The sequence below is a fragment of the Macrobrachium rosenbergii genome, chromosome 6 (assembly GCF_040412425.1).
Source record: "Macrobrachium rosenbergii isolate ZJJX-2024 chromosome 6, ASM4041242v1, whole genome shotgun sequence".
NCBI lineage: Eukaryota > Metazoa > Arthropoda > Malacostraca > Decapoda > Palaemonidae > Macrobrachium > Macrobrachium rosenbergii.
This window is the reverse complement of record NC_089746.1, coordinates 1112499-1128075: the sequence shown is the minus strand read 5'-3', so window position 1 is coordinate 1128075 and position 15577 is coordinate 1112499. Positions and strand designations below refer to the sequence as shown.

General features: G+C 38.2%; 1 protein-coding gene across 1 annotated transcript in view; it reads right to left on the bottom strand.

Annotated features, from left to right (window-relative positions):
* The window catches only part of LOC136839103 (venom phosphodiesterase-like), an 86377-nt gene extending 73292 nt beyond the window's left edge, over positions 1-13085 (bottom strand). The window contains exon 1 of the mRNA XM_067104747.1: positions 12990-13085. Coding sequence (XP_066960848.1) covers positions 12990-13001 — 12 coding nt within the window. The 5' untranslated portion in view covers positions 13002-13085. The remainder of the gene's footprint in view (positions 1-12989) is intronic.
* Positions 13086-15577: the final 2492 nt, after the last annotated feature.

The following is a 15577-nucleotide window of genomic DNA, read 5'->3' as shown; positions in this document are numbered from 1 at the left end:
ATCCCAATAATTTGCACCGTGCACTAAATCTCTTCAAAGACTGCAGGGCGTGAGGGGTGGCCGCACAGTCTTCCAGATCACATTGTTTCGCTGAATGTTCGCCTTTGGTGAGAACTCTCCACTTTGTAAGGGAAAAATCTTCATGCTACACTTAACTGGTTATGAACGGAGCACCTTCGAAATTTCCGTGTTTAGAAATCAAGAGCGATTGAACATCTCAAATAATACTTTTTGCTATATATATGTGTGTGTGTATATACACGCACACACACACATATATATATATATATATATATATATATATATATATATATATATATATATATATATATATATATATATATATATATATATATATATATATATATATATATATATATATATATATATATATATATATATATATATATATATACATATATATATCTGCATATATGGACAGTAGCCATCACAGGGTTAAAAAAAATTCTTAAAAAGCACACATACTAAGGTACAAACATAATACAATTAATTTGAACTAAATAGTGAGAATTAAAGTTGAGCAATGCCTGTTAATCAGTGAAAGCAACAATCAAAAGAAGAATAATAGGCAATGGGATTTTAGTTTCTTGAATAAACTGAGATGAAGAATTAAATGCAAAGCAACACGAGTGAGGTTCATTGTTAGAGAGAGAGAGAGAGAGAGAGAGAGAGAGAGAGAGAGGAGAGAGAGAGAGTGGCAGTTTTCTTCTGATTTCATCTGGCCTCTAAATGTCACTCATAGCACCACAGTATAATTATGTCTGTCATTTCAATTGCTAGGATTTAATTATGATGTATTTTATTTCATTTGCGTCTTAGGATGTGCTTTTTTTCAGAAATTGCAAAGATGGCCTGATGGTGAGCAATGTTAAATCCTGGAAACAAGTCGTATATTTTGTTATAACTTGACTTATTTGTATTTGTTTTCGTATGAGATGCGAGGGTCATCCAATAGATGGCAGTGTAGGTTGGATTGGGGAGTGTAATGTTATTGTATTTTTCCTCCTTGTTTTCTAAAAAGAGTAAAGTTCTGATGTTTTGATCCTTTAAAAGTTTACTTGGCTACTTGGTCTCGTACGTACCAGTGTGTCTCCTGGAATTGTATTGACAAGTTGTGAATTATACTAACTAATATTACGAAAGGATGTAAAGTGAAAAAGTTATATTATTAGTATGGGTAAAGTATTGATTCTCTTGTATTTTTCTTCTATGTACGTGACTTAGCATTTTGAAGAGTTTACTCTGTATTAAGTGAGTACTGTGTATTTCGAGTATTTACTCGTTATTAAGAATTTATTGTCTTATTATGTATTTCTTTGTGTGAAGAGTGTTAATACTTAGTATTGCATAAGTATCCAGTGATTTCACTACTAGATATATTTATTTGATTTTTCGGTAATACTAAATTAAATATTAAATAATATTTTTATTAATTTTATCAGTGTTTGAATAATTGCCTTGGGTAATCTAAATATTTACGTTTCTCTAACTAATAATTTAAGAGTATTAGAAGCAGAGCGTAACAATTTGCATGACTAGTAAATACGATTTTAGTAGCCTGCTTTGTTAAGAAACGTACATTATTACATTATTACATATATATATATATATATATATATATATATATATATATATATATATATATATATATATATATATATATATATATATATATATATATATGCTATTCTTATGCAAATACAGCCATTCGCTTTTTATCTGTAGCCCCTGAGGCATCAACTCTCATTTTTATGTTCTTTTAACTTCACTGAAAAGCTGACGCTAATATTTCAGGTCTGTTGCAAATCAAGGGCAGTGTGAGAGTTCGATCCAAACGCGTGGCGGCTCAACCACGGTAGGCCTACATATGAACATCAGTGGCGTAGCTGCTGGCATTCCATCAGTGGGGGTCCTAGGTGAGGCTAAGACATTTTTTGGTGGGCCCAAAAAAAACTAATGTACCAATTCTGTAATCAGTAAAATATGCTATTCTCGAATGTATATATCCATGTGAATGAAGGAAAATAATACAGTAGTGTTAGTAATGAGTAAACCTGTATTTGAAATGAGAGAGCTCAATTTTCCATTAATTTTAAACTCCTACTATATGCAAATGTATGAAATAGTGTAAAGTAAATTTCCTCACAACCTTATATTCAACACTAGCCTGATTTCTATTATCAAGTTTTAATTTTCATCTGTAGTATAATATCCTCGTCATGTAAATATATCAAAATAGTGCATCTCATCAATAACACGAAAGACTTATGGCCCTCCAAAAGCTCTTCAAAGTTCCAACCTATCCCATTCCCTCTTCTTCATCTCCTCTCCCTGGAAATCAACTCTAAGCAGCAGTAGCAAATTGCATTGCACAAAACTGTAAATATAGTTTCAGTTACTTCTTACATAAGTTGATAACATAAAGTTGGATCAAAATATTATAAACAAACATGACATTCGTGTTAAAAACCAATAACTATAAATCTACTTTTTACCACCTAAGGGTTAAAGTTTAGCTACATAGGGAATTTCAGCTGGGGTGACCAGCGGAGGCGGTGGAGGGGGGAATCATCTGCCCGGGGAGGCCCCCTCCCTGCCCTCCCTACAGCGACGCCACAGATGAGCATTGAAAAACGTTTATCCGTCGGACAGAAGTAATGGCAGTGGGCGAATTTATTAACAGAGAAAGAAGCTTGAAGTCACACAGTTGCCAGTGCTTTTCTTTGCATATTTAAGACTTGCTTTTAAACCTATGGTAACTGCTAAACCGTAAGTTTGATAGATAACTTGTGAAACGGATGAACAAGAAAAAATTACCGGCTGATCTCACCAGCGTGGCCACACCCTTTCGTGAAAAGGGTAAGGTGACTCCTTTTTCTGTTGGGTTAGTTTTTGCCTGGCTTGCTGGGAGGGATAACTGAACCATTTCCTTCGAGGACCTTTTTTTTTCTTTTTTTTTTTTTTTAGCTTCTGGGCTTCTGTTCAACTGTGATATATTGTTTTTGTCGTTTTTTTATGGTCACTAACTATTTTAGTTTTACCTTTGTTGGAATGACATTGCTGAAGTTTCCTCTTTTTTCCATGTTTATTTTAACCCCTTGATTACCAACATGGAATATATTATGTTTATCTGAGCGTTAATTCCGCTGTAACATTAGTATTAAATGTCACAGCAAATGAAGTGATATGCATTGGTAAAAATGAGAATGGCTGGGAAGGAACTGTTGAAACAAGCACAACGACAGAAGGTGGCGTTCACGTTGTTCGTCTTTCCGCCACCTTTCTGAAATGCCGTAGCCTACGTTCTGGGCATTTGCTAGGAATTTCCTTCAGTGAGCTCCGTCATTTTTCACATGATTTTAATATTCCTCTTCTAATGTTCTGTTATTTTTCCACAGTCGTCTGTAAACGTTTCTTTCAAGAACTTTTGGCTATACAGATTCTTATCGAGCGCAGGAACAAAAAAAGTTGAATGCTTAGTCTTGGCCAAACAACTGTCAACATGATGAAAACTGTTTAAGAGATGCCATTACGGGCATCATTGGGATTACTGTGTAAGGAGTCTCAAAATCTGGGTAAAGATTGTATAACATTGTCACGACTGGTGGGAGTGACGTAATGAAGGTATTTTCTGATGCGTTCATTGTTCAGCATCGTTGGCTGGCAGTCGCAAAAAATATAGATGCAGAATCTATTTCAGTAACTTTGGCTTTGAAGACGTAAAGATAAGTACTACATTGTTCTATTGTCCTTTCTTGTGACACATCTTGAATCGAAAATTATGGTCAGTTTGCTCATCGAAGTCCACTTCTGTCTCTCCGCTGCACAGAGAATCTCAGTCAAGAAACAAAAGACCCAAGTATTTTCTTGGAGGCCACCAGAGCTGGGCTTCAACGCGCTTCCCTTCTTTTCTCGCAAAATACGGTTTTGGTCACTATACGTCATTCGTCATATTTCCTGGTCTATTTTTCTGTTATTTGTGAAGTTTTTCATCAAACATGACATAACCTAGTCGCCGTTTGGCTAAATATCAAGGCAAGGATATCCTTCGAAGAGAGAAATGTCAAACCTGGAAGTCATTTACATTCGGTGAACGGAGTCTTTAAGTAACAATTCTCCCGTCATCTCTCGTTCATTTCAACATTCGAATCCGCTACCTCCTCAGTCTAGTCTTCTGCAAACTTTCAGATTTTTCGTCTTCCTTTTCTAGCAGTTGCAGAACGTTCAGTAGACGTTTTTCGACAAGGAATAACTAAGAGAGAGAGAGAGAGAGAGAGAGAGAGAGAGAGAGAGAGAGGAGCTGATATTAAGTAGATCGCGGGTTATTCTGGTGTGTGATTGCAATGTGTGGCCTTCATTTTTCTTTTGATGAAGTTGCGCGGAACATACGGAAACAGTAGCCCCGTGTTACTTGTCCTCGCTGAATGCTAACCGATGTCGCTGTTGTTGTGCGATAATTCTTAAGCCTTTTTAAGGTACAACTCAGAGCGCTGAAGAGCTTTATAATTAATAAAATGTTTCCAAAGTTCGTAATCAACTGTTCGTGTTTAACTGAGAGTGTGTATATTATGATGACTGCCTGAAAGAAACAAGAGCACCCAACAGAGAGAGAGAGAGAGAGAGAGAGAGAGAGAGAGAGAGAGAGAGAGAGAGAGAGAGAGAGAGAGAGAGAGAGAGAGCGTATCCATTACCATTTCCTGGCTCATACGAATGCATATCACAAAAATTCTGACCTTCAGCAAAAAAGGTCAAATGCGGTGAACTTAATGATGACGAAATTATTGTTATCTGTTAGTGTGGAAAAGATACTACAGTTATGTATTAGCTGGCTACAAAGCATTTGAATCTCTTATTCCTGGGACTTTGACCTTTGACCTACAATGGTTATACTTGTTAAACTGTGAACTTGATTTTTCATCAGTTAAATGTTAGACTCTGCGAAGTTAATGAGGAAACTTCGTTTTTTGGTTCATCCATACGAAAAGAGAGCTACAAACATGAAGCTGGTCATGGCACCTTTGAACTGCCTAAAACTTTTAAAGATCAAATTTGGTAAAAATGTTATTACTGTTGAATCATATAATGCTAACATTTGTCTATAAGTAAAGGTCACCTTAAAACTATAGCCTACTAGGAAGCGTTGAAAGATGCTGAAGTTTCGTAAACTTGACATTTGAACTTAAAGGCCAAACTTGGTGCACCTAAGTAACAAGGAACTGAAGCTTTACTTAACGATATGAAAACGATGCCACAAAAATGTAGCCGAACAAAGGATTTTAATAACCAGAAACCATGACTTGGGTTTATTAGCTGCAATCTAGAACAAATTTCCTCCTAGAGCTGATTATCTGGAGTAGTTTGCCTAATCAATGAAAATCTGTAACTTAGTGTTTATGTAATTCTGCTAATTCCATAATACTACATAGGCGTAGGAAGAGGGGTGATAAAGGGGGCATGTACCTCCCCCACATTTTCAGAGAGTGGGCAAAAAGGATATTTTGTCCCCCCGCCCCCACTTTGTTTGACAAAAGAAAAATTTAATGAATATATATATATATATATATATATATATATATATATATATATATATATTAAATTGTTAGAAATCCAGGAATCATTACTCCAATTTCTCCAGAAATATTGCAGATGCCATCAGTTCCTTCTTAGGCAAGGGCTTGCTATAAGAGGACACATAGAAGCAGAGGGGAATCTTTGGCAACTAATGAAACTAAGGGTCAGTGACCTTGATCCTAAGCGCCAGATAGACTTGGGTTCCAACCACACTTCTGAGATCATCAATGAATTCATAACTTTGATGGGACATTCTGTTCTGCATGATATTGTCAAGAAAATCCAAGAGAGTAAGGTCTATGCAGTCCTTTGTGATGAAACTACAGACGTGTCAAATAAAGAACAATTCCGCATAGCAATTTGTTGGGTTGACAATAACATGACAATTCACAGAGACTTTGTTGGAATGTTCAATGTTCCCAACATAATTAGTGAAACCGTATGGATTGCCTTGAAAGATCTACTAGTTCGTCTTGCGCTACTATAAGAACACTGCTGTGGACAAGGTATGATGGAACTGCAAATATGCAGGGAAGAATTAAAGGGCTTGCAACTAGGATAATGAAGGAAACCCCTTTGGCACATTCTCTCAGCATGTGCCTCCAAGATGTCACGCGAAAGTGTCCAGCAATTAGAGGTGCTCTTGATTTGGCTCATGGAATCCTACAGTTCATAAAGCTTTCCCCCAAGAGAGAAGGTCTCTTCAAATCGAAGCAAGACAGTGCTGGCTCAGGGGTTTCTGGAAATCTCAAGCCTCTATGTCCACCCAGATGGACTGTCGCACTGAGTCATTTAATGCCATCCTTTAAAACTACCAGGTCCTTTTGGGAACTCTGGAAGAAATCAACACCATTACCAGTAATGAATACTCCCATCGAGCTGGTGGACAGATGGCTAAAATGGAGAAGTTTTCAACATTTTTTGGTCTGAAATTGGGACATTTGGTCTTTGCAGTCTCTGAAACACTACTGATAAATCTCAAAGCTATCAAGATCTCAGTTCATGATGCTACCAAAGCTATAGAGCTTGCCAGAAAGTACTATGCTGATTTTCGGAGTGATGAGAACTTCAACGCTTACTTCAGAGATGCTCAAATGGCAGCAAGAGACATAGAGGAAATAGAGGAACCAAAGTTAGCAAGGAGACATGTGCCTAAAGGCTGCCACTAATGCTCACTTATACCTGCACAGCTATGCTTGCACTGTCGGCCTCTGAAAGCAAAACTGAACCCACTAACGTTCAGTTATACCTTCGCAATTATGCCTGTGCAGGCAAAACTGAGGTGGGTTCAGTTTTGCCTGCACAGGCCAACTATGCAGGTATAACTGAAAGTTAGTGGCAGCCTTAAGAGAGCTGATGATGGCCGTGCAGCAGAACATTTCCCATCAGATGTTGAGGAATGCTATCGCACTCAGTACTATGAAGTACTAGAATTGATGAACCACGAACCCATTGATCGATTTCAGAGTGCCAGCTACAGCATTCTTCATGAAATGAAAACTATGATAATATCAGCTAATGGAGGTCCAGCAGAAATACCATGTACTCCAAAGACAATGACTTAAAGAAACTTTAGTATGAACTGGCCATGCTAAAAACCCTGTGCAAAGTTGGAGAAATTGGTGGTTCTAGTAAGATGACAACTATACCTACAATTATTGATGCAGTGCAGTCACTGGAAAATAATGCTGTTGCTGCTGCTGCTGTGGTCTCTGAACTCAATAAACTTCTACAGATTTACCTGGCCATTCCAGTAGCCACCGCCACATCAGAAAGGAGTTTCTTAACTCTTTGTAGGATCAAAACTTATCTTTGCTCCACTATGTGTCAAAATAGATTAAATAACGTCTTACTCCTACATGCCCATAAGGGGTTAACAGATGGTCTAAATACAAAGCAGATTGCCATAGATTTTATCAAAAAGACCAATACTAGACTTCAGTTCTTTGGACAGTTCACCTAGATTAATCCTTAGCTCTACATATACTCGTACTGTATGTAAGTTATTTTGGGTAATAATGATCATTGCTGAAAGAACTTAGATAGTGCATATATCATTGTATTAGAGCAACCTATTAATAATTATACTTGCTGCGGCAGATATTGTCTTTTTTTTTCTTAATCATGCATTTCCTTTCTATATCTTGGCAACTTTATCTTGTCCCTTGCCCCACCATTTTTTTGGAAGTTCCTTTGTCCCTGCGCTAGCTCAGTCCATTCATTAGCTTTCACATGATCCTGCTGACCAGCAAATGGACAGATAAACTAAATGCGAAGAATAATTTGGGCAGAGGTTATAAGATGTAAAATATAGCTTCCCCAAACTGAAAAGTTCTGAGGTTAAGTTTCATCAACACATTTCCAACATTGCCATATTTGTATTTCACTGCAATATTTGGCAAATAGAAAGTAATTTAATGGAGAAGCAATTGGCTTTGCATTTGCACGTCTGTGGCTTCATTCCAGGCCTGCCGCCCACCAGTCATACCAGAAACGGTATGAGCCTAGCAACCTCCTCCCTAGAAACCTGGTGAAAAATGAAAATGTACATGTGAACCTGTCTTACGTCCCCTTGGAAATTTAACATCTTTATGGATGGAGTGATGTGAGAAATCAGAGAAGTCAATGAAAGGCCTGTAGACCTAGGTTGGAAATTGAGAGATACGAAAGTCAGTAGTGATTGGAGTGTGGGATGGGTGATGTTAGCAGATGACACAATACTGATTCTGAATAGTAAAGAGAAAATTCAGAAACGTCTAAAGGGGCTTAAAAGTGTAAGGTTATTGAGGCAAATGGCAACGAGGAAGATAGAGCAATGAATACTCATATGGAATGGGAAGCATATTAGCAGTTGATTCGTGCAGGTAGTTGGAAACAACTATTCTGGAATAAGGAAGGCTGACAGAAGAGCAAGTCACGGAATAGGTGAAGGATATAAGCAAGATAAGTTGAATTGAATGGAAACACTTACGCAGAAAGGAGAATACAGTGTTTCCGTTCAATGGAATTTATTTCAGCGTTCAGTTAAATAGAGGAGCCGTTCTAAAAAAAAAAAAAAACCCTGGCAGACTACTTCCACAAGTTATGATCGGCCTGAAGTGAAGCATCAACACTGAGTTGTGAATAAACTTCAAATCTGTTCTTTAACTCCAGATTTTAATCGCACCAATTATAAAGCCAAAGCCAATGACGCTATAGAGCCCCTTTCACAAATTGTGTAACAGTAATTCTCTCTCTCTCTCTCTCTCTCTCTCTCTCTCTCTCTCTCTCTCTCTCTCTCATTTATTTATATATATATATATATATATATATATATATATATATATATATATATATATATATACACACACACACACATGGAAGACCTTCCACTTTCCTTGATACAGGTTGAGGGAAGACTGTCTAACAGAATGGCAATGACTGCTGCAACTTCTCTTGAAAAGCCTTTATTTCTAAGCAGTTGCTGGATATCCTCCATCCATTGACTTGTAGGGAGGCTAATGCACGATGTACTCGGCCGCTGTGCCCTTGTCTCAACAGATTTGGGGTTAGAATGTCTACTAGCAGGTGGAGAAGCTCTGCGTACCACTCTGCTTGTGGCCACTTTAGAGCTACTAATGTCATCCTCAGACCCTGGGAGATGAACAACCTGCTTAATACCTTCTGGATCTGGCTGAATGGGAGAAACACGTATGCATCCATGTTGTCCCACTGATGTCGGACTGCGTCTTGCAGGACGGCTCTTTTGTCGGGGACTGGAGAGCAGTACAGGGGAAGTTTGTGATTTTTCATTGTTCCAGATGGTACCCTCCCGCAATCTGAAGAGTCTGTCCAACACTGCTTGTTCTAACAACCATTCTGTCCCTGCTATCTGGTCTGGCCTGCTCAGGGTGTCCACTACAATGTTTTTCTTTCCTGGGATGTATCTGGCCATTAGTAACAGTCACTAGAGTTCTGACCGTTGTGTATCTTTATGTCTAATTGATTCATTATGCAGGATATCATTTCTCCTTGCCTGTTTAAGTGTGTGACAACTGAGGTGTTGTCACTCATGACTACCGTGGTCTTCCCTTGCAGGCACTCCTGAAAAGATTGCAGAGCCAACAAGGCTGCTTTCATCTCCAAGGCATTGATGAGTTCCTGACATTCCTTTCCGAACAACTTGCCTGACATGCATTTTCTGTTTAGTTGGGCACCCCAGCTCCCCCGCCCCCATGCATCTGAGTATACTAGGATCTCCAGAGCTTGTTTAATGACTATGAGTGGCAAAATATTGTACATAATCACTTCTTAAAATCGTACCCCATAAACAACTTCGCCAGTATGACCACTTGGTAAACAGTACGCGAGATTACAGTCAAAACCAGTAGATGGCCTGCAAGTTGAAGACATTGTATGACAATGTCTGTTGTAGCTTACTGAGCGTATCATGTTGAACATGACGCATTACTACACTACTATTTATCTCTTAATGAAGTAATTAAGAAATGTGGAGGCCTCATTTTGTGCTACACATCATTCTCAGCACTGAACTGTTGTCATCCTATTGAACGTCTAAACGAAAGGAGAGGCATTCGAGAAGTTTCGTTTGCAACAACTCTATAAACTTTGTGCGGTGCGCGCATGACTGTAGTGAAATTTCGAAAGATATCTGAGACGAGGAACCCAACAACACGAAATTCGTATATGCCATGTGCCCTTTGCCGCAAATTCGACATTGATAATTTTTTTCCAGCTAAGTGGTAAGGCCGCGATTGTCCACTCATACGAAAGAGGAAGAATGGCTCCACTTCTTACGGATAAATGATTGGAGGACAGAGTCTGAGGATGCCTGAAAACCGATAAAACTGCGCAAAAAAAAAAAAAAAAATCTGTCAACCCAATGCTCTAACTGCAGGCAATGAAACTACAGAAAATGAATGTCCACATTGGTATATAATATGATTAACATGAATTTAAAGGAGCCTTTGTACCTAGACTTTTTGGATTTGAGTACATGTCATACGTAAATCCGACCTTTAAGAGTAGAGGAGTTGAACAGTTTTATATAATTTTAGACTTATTCCAATTTTTCCTCTTTATATAAAAGAAATAATTGGGAGAGTAGGATATGGACAACCGGAGTTTACTCAGGGAAAGCGTCATTTGTTGAAGGGACTACTTGGTCGAACCTCTTCTTCCTGCGCAGGCATATAGGAACCGCCGTGAGAGAGAGAGCCCGGGGCTGAATATCGGCAAGTGCAACCGTGGAGTTCATTACCTACTGAGTAATGATGTTACGAACAGAAAGGTTATTGTAAGGAAACAAATTGCGTTGTATTGTATATACATGAAAAAGGATCCTTTGAAATGCGTTGGTAAAGATGAATGGTGGACCTCAATTCAGCAGTTGATAAAGTAATGTATAAGTTTATGATACACAACTTAGAACATTTAAGGGTTGGAGACGATTTGACTCTTGAATATTGTCAGCTGCAAATTGAAAACTGCAGACGAGCCGCTCCGCCTTTCCCGCCCCAAAAAATGACACTTTCCACAGGAGTACCACAAGAAGCTCTCCATTATTCAGCACATGCTCCGTTCGATTCTCACTCATTAGCATCATGCATAAAGCAAACTGCCATCACTCTTTTAAACGATGAACAGTTTTATCCGATGATCAAGAGCATCTGAAATATCGCCTTCAAAACAAAGTCTTCAGGACACATGTACAGACAAGAGCTAAGCTGACACTCAGACACAGGTCAACTGGAAATGACAATTTCGGGAAACTGATGAGGTCAAAAGAAGCCCAAAATCTTCATATCTAATGAGCGTCAGTGAATATTAGTATTACATTTATATACTATACACTCACATACACACGTAGACATTGTGTGTATACACACACATATATATATATATGTATGTATATATATATATATATATATATATATATATATATATATATATATATATATATATATATATATATATATATATATATATATATATATATATATATATGAGTATGTGCGTGTAGAAGTAATGTAGGAGTAACAACCGGCAAATTCTGTAACTGGTGAGTACTAATCATGGATTATCGCCTCTGACGGATGACCGAACCAATACCAACTGCAATGAAAATAATGCAGTACCTCTAAGGAGCGTCGCATTTGTTAAAAAAAAATATCTAAACTCCAACTCGTTAATGCTGCTAGTACATGATTACTCAGTCATTTTCTTTTGACTGATATTGCAAAAAAGAGTTCGAAACAAGATATTCGAGACCGCTTTAACCCAGACACCCCTGCAAGACGGCTGATTCCCAGATGATAACCGAGCATTGGAAGGCCTGTGGCCACAGCACCCGCATGGCAAAGCCGCTACAGTAGTCCCGGGACTGAGGAGGAGGTGACACTTGGCGGAGACCCGACGGAAATGAAGGACTCCTGAAAAGCAGACCTGAAATTTGACCTTCCACCAAAAGTGAGAAATGAAGACTGATATAAGGAACCAAATACAAAAGTGTATGAAGAAGATAATATGATGACAGAAACATATTTTTACAAGAACACCGATATTCAGACCAAAACCCAAATATATCTGAAGTAAAAGAAGGGACGAAGAAGTCCTGCTAAATTTAGATAAATTAATAGACTAAAATACCTTTAAAAATCATAGGGAAACATGTTACCTGGGGACATTTCAGTAATCTTGAACGGTCTCTTAGGTCTAGGAGTGAAGGTTATTTAAAATTATTATGATTAACACCGCACAAACGATTCAAAGTTGGGCCGAGTAACAAGTCTCGCCGTGATTTCTGAAAAACTCTCTCAGATTTTAGTCGGCTAAATTTAAGCCGCGACCTCCCCTCTCGTGCCACTAGTAGTCTATTTGGCTTCCAACTCACAGAAACTCACATATAAATATATATATATATATATATATATATATATATATATATATATATATATATATATATATATACATACATACATACATACATACATACATACATATACATATATATATATATATATATATATATATATATATATATATACATACATACATACATACACATACATACATACATACATATATATATATATATATATATATATATATATATATATATATATATATATATATATATATATATATAGTATGCAAGCGTCGGCTCTTTATCATTGCATATGCTATACTGTTAACTACCTTTGTAATGGGAAAACGGATGTTGAAATGCATTTTGAACATCGTTGATAACATACATCAGTCATAATAATAAGAATTTCCATTTTTTATTGTAGAAGAAATTGGAATTGAAAAGAGAGTGAGTGAGGCAAAAAACTTTAGCCCAATAAAACCCGCACTGAATCTGCGCGCATGCGGCTGACAGCGACGACGCATCTTACCTGAAAGGCCATGGGACTGCCAGAGCCGAGGTCCGCGACGTTCACACAACACCTCCCAGATGGATACTGACATGAGAGTGAGGTCTCGACTCGAGTCCCGACTCCTGACTGCCGTCGCGAGGACATAGGGAGGTTCTTCCGACTCCACATGAAATGCGAAATGCCCGGAGAGCACATCGAGCGAGCAGCACTGGAATTCACCTCTCCACGTAAGAGTTATTAGAGTGAATACTCCTGAACGCCGTTTCAGAAAGGCGTTCTTGCCTCTTCTTTTTGTCTTTGGGATGAACTTTGCTTATTTCTTTTTAAATAAATGATAATAACGATTATGATAGATATTGTAGGTCTCCTGGTGAAGGCGATTTTTATCTCGCTTAGATAAACCTGACATGAGGATGAATGGCTCTTGGAAGGTCAAAATGACTTGATCGAATTGTCGCCCCTGAAGTCGAAATTAAGTATGCTGTTATTGATCAGATTTATACATATACATATACATATATATATATATATATATATATATATATATATATATATATATATATATATATATATATATACTGCACGCGTGTATTCAGTGTGCACGAATGAATGTGAATATGAATGGTAATTACATGCATAAATTAATGGCCTTTCCATTTAACTACATCGGTGCGCGTATGCACCTCAAATTGCAATGCGACCTATACGTAGCTGCAATTTTCTCTTTTCCGTAGTCATTCCTGCTCCCGAAAAAGAGCCACAGAGGTCATCTATGAGAAGGGTGCGGAGAATTTCGGAGAGAATAACAGTGGACATTCAGTTTATAGCAGGAACAAGCAATGTTGCACTGAGCACAGAAACCCCTGTGGAACTCCCAAGCATTTTTCCCCTGACAGGGTGCTTCATGCTTCGTGCTTCATGCTTCATCCTGAAACAAGGGACATGTCAAGAGTGACTCCGGGGGTATAATAGCAGGTTTCCTCTTCATCTGTTCATCTGCAGTCACGAGCCTTTTTAAAATCCCTTTCTCCAAGCAGTGTCATAATCCTTTTCATCGTCAAGGAAATATTTAGTTACATGATGCTTCTTGGGTGTCAACACCTTACAAATCGGAGGTACAAGTCTGACCAATATATCCATTGTATACTGGGTGGGAAATGAAATTCCTATCATTTCTAAGCACCATACAGTTCTTGCATTGAATGCCGCCACACAGAGGTATTAATATACTTTAGCGACAGTGGCCAATGGCTTTATACCGGTTGTGACGAAATATAAATCTTAAAACAGCAAATGAGGGAATATAATGTTAAGGATTAGCCTTGGCGCGACTCCTCTCCCGAAGCAAATTCCGCCGAACTGCAAGCACGCACTCTCATCTTCTCTAGAGCACTGTGCGTGAGACGACCCCAGATACGAGACTTGCTGTCTTGTTTGCCTTATGTTCTTTAGGCCATCACCAACCACGTCCTGCTGTTTATGTGATCGCCTTCAGTTCTCGAAAATTCTGGCATATACACCCATGCTCACTCCCGCACAGAGTAGACATCACATATTGTCGGTCAGCTCGATCTGGAAATATCTCGAACAGATTATGTAGAACTCTAAGAAATTCATAATTAATGTGCTTTTAATTGAATAAGATGTATGAGAATTTCCTTTCATATCTTACTAAACGACAAAATTCTCAAAAATGAGCGTATATATGAGATTAACGCCTAAAGTTCTAGAATGTCACAGTAAATGAAAGATTTGATCTGATCTCGAAACTGCAAAAAAGAAACGGTACCTGCTGCAGGGAGAACTACACAAAAGAAAAAATAATCCATCTCACTCATACTTTGACAACCATCTTCTCCGTGATCTTCCTTGAACACGGCGTCAGTGCAATAGGCCTGTCACATGGCACTGCTGGAAGTATTGATTTTTATTAGGTTTTGAAAATGCTAAATGGATAGTAAGTTCTCAGAAAGTGGGGTAATAGCTCCCACGCCATATGAGGTCAATGAGGCTCTTAAAAAGAATTTTTGGTACATGTTTTATCTTTACAAAAGGAATTTCGTCCGGGCCGGGAGCTGCGTCATTGGATGTAGCAAAGGCCGAATCAAACTCTTCTTGTAAAAGGTAAATTATAAGACTTCCTTTACTGATGCAAAGTTACGTGGCATCTGTCCTTTCCTGAGTCCATATATTCTCCTGGAGAAGCTTCTGATTTGTGAGATGTAAATGCAAAGTCAGCGCATGATAAGAGAGCTGTCGGTATGCGGAAATACGTAGGTTCACATACTGTACATCTAGAAATCCAATAGCTACATTCTCCGTCGGTCATGCATGGGATTGCCTTTTGTATAAGCCAAAGCATCTGTAACAAAGGATGCCTACTATTCGTGTGGCCAAGTAATAAAAATGGCTGAGTAGCTGATTAATCAACTCAGCCGTACTGCTGTGTTGATGAGGAGAGCCCAGGTTCAGTGGTATCTGAGGAATATCATGGCAAAAGTATTGAAGACTTCCACTGCGATTCCCTAAATGGGCACCCCGACTCATGTTACTGACATATTCCCTAGGACAGATCTGAGGGTATGTTTGTCTAAGTTGGTCTCCTG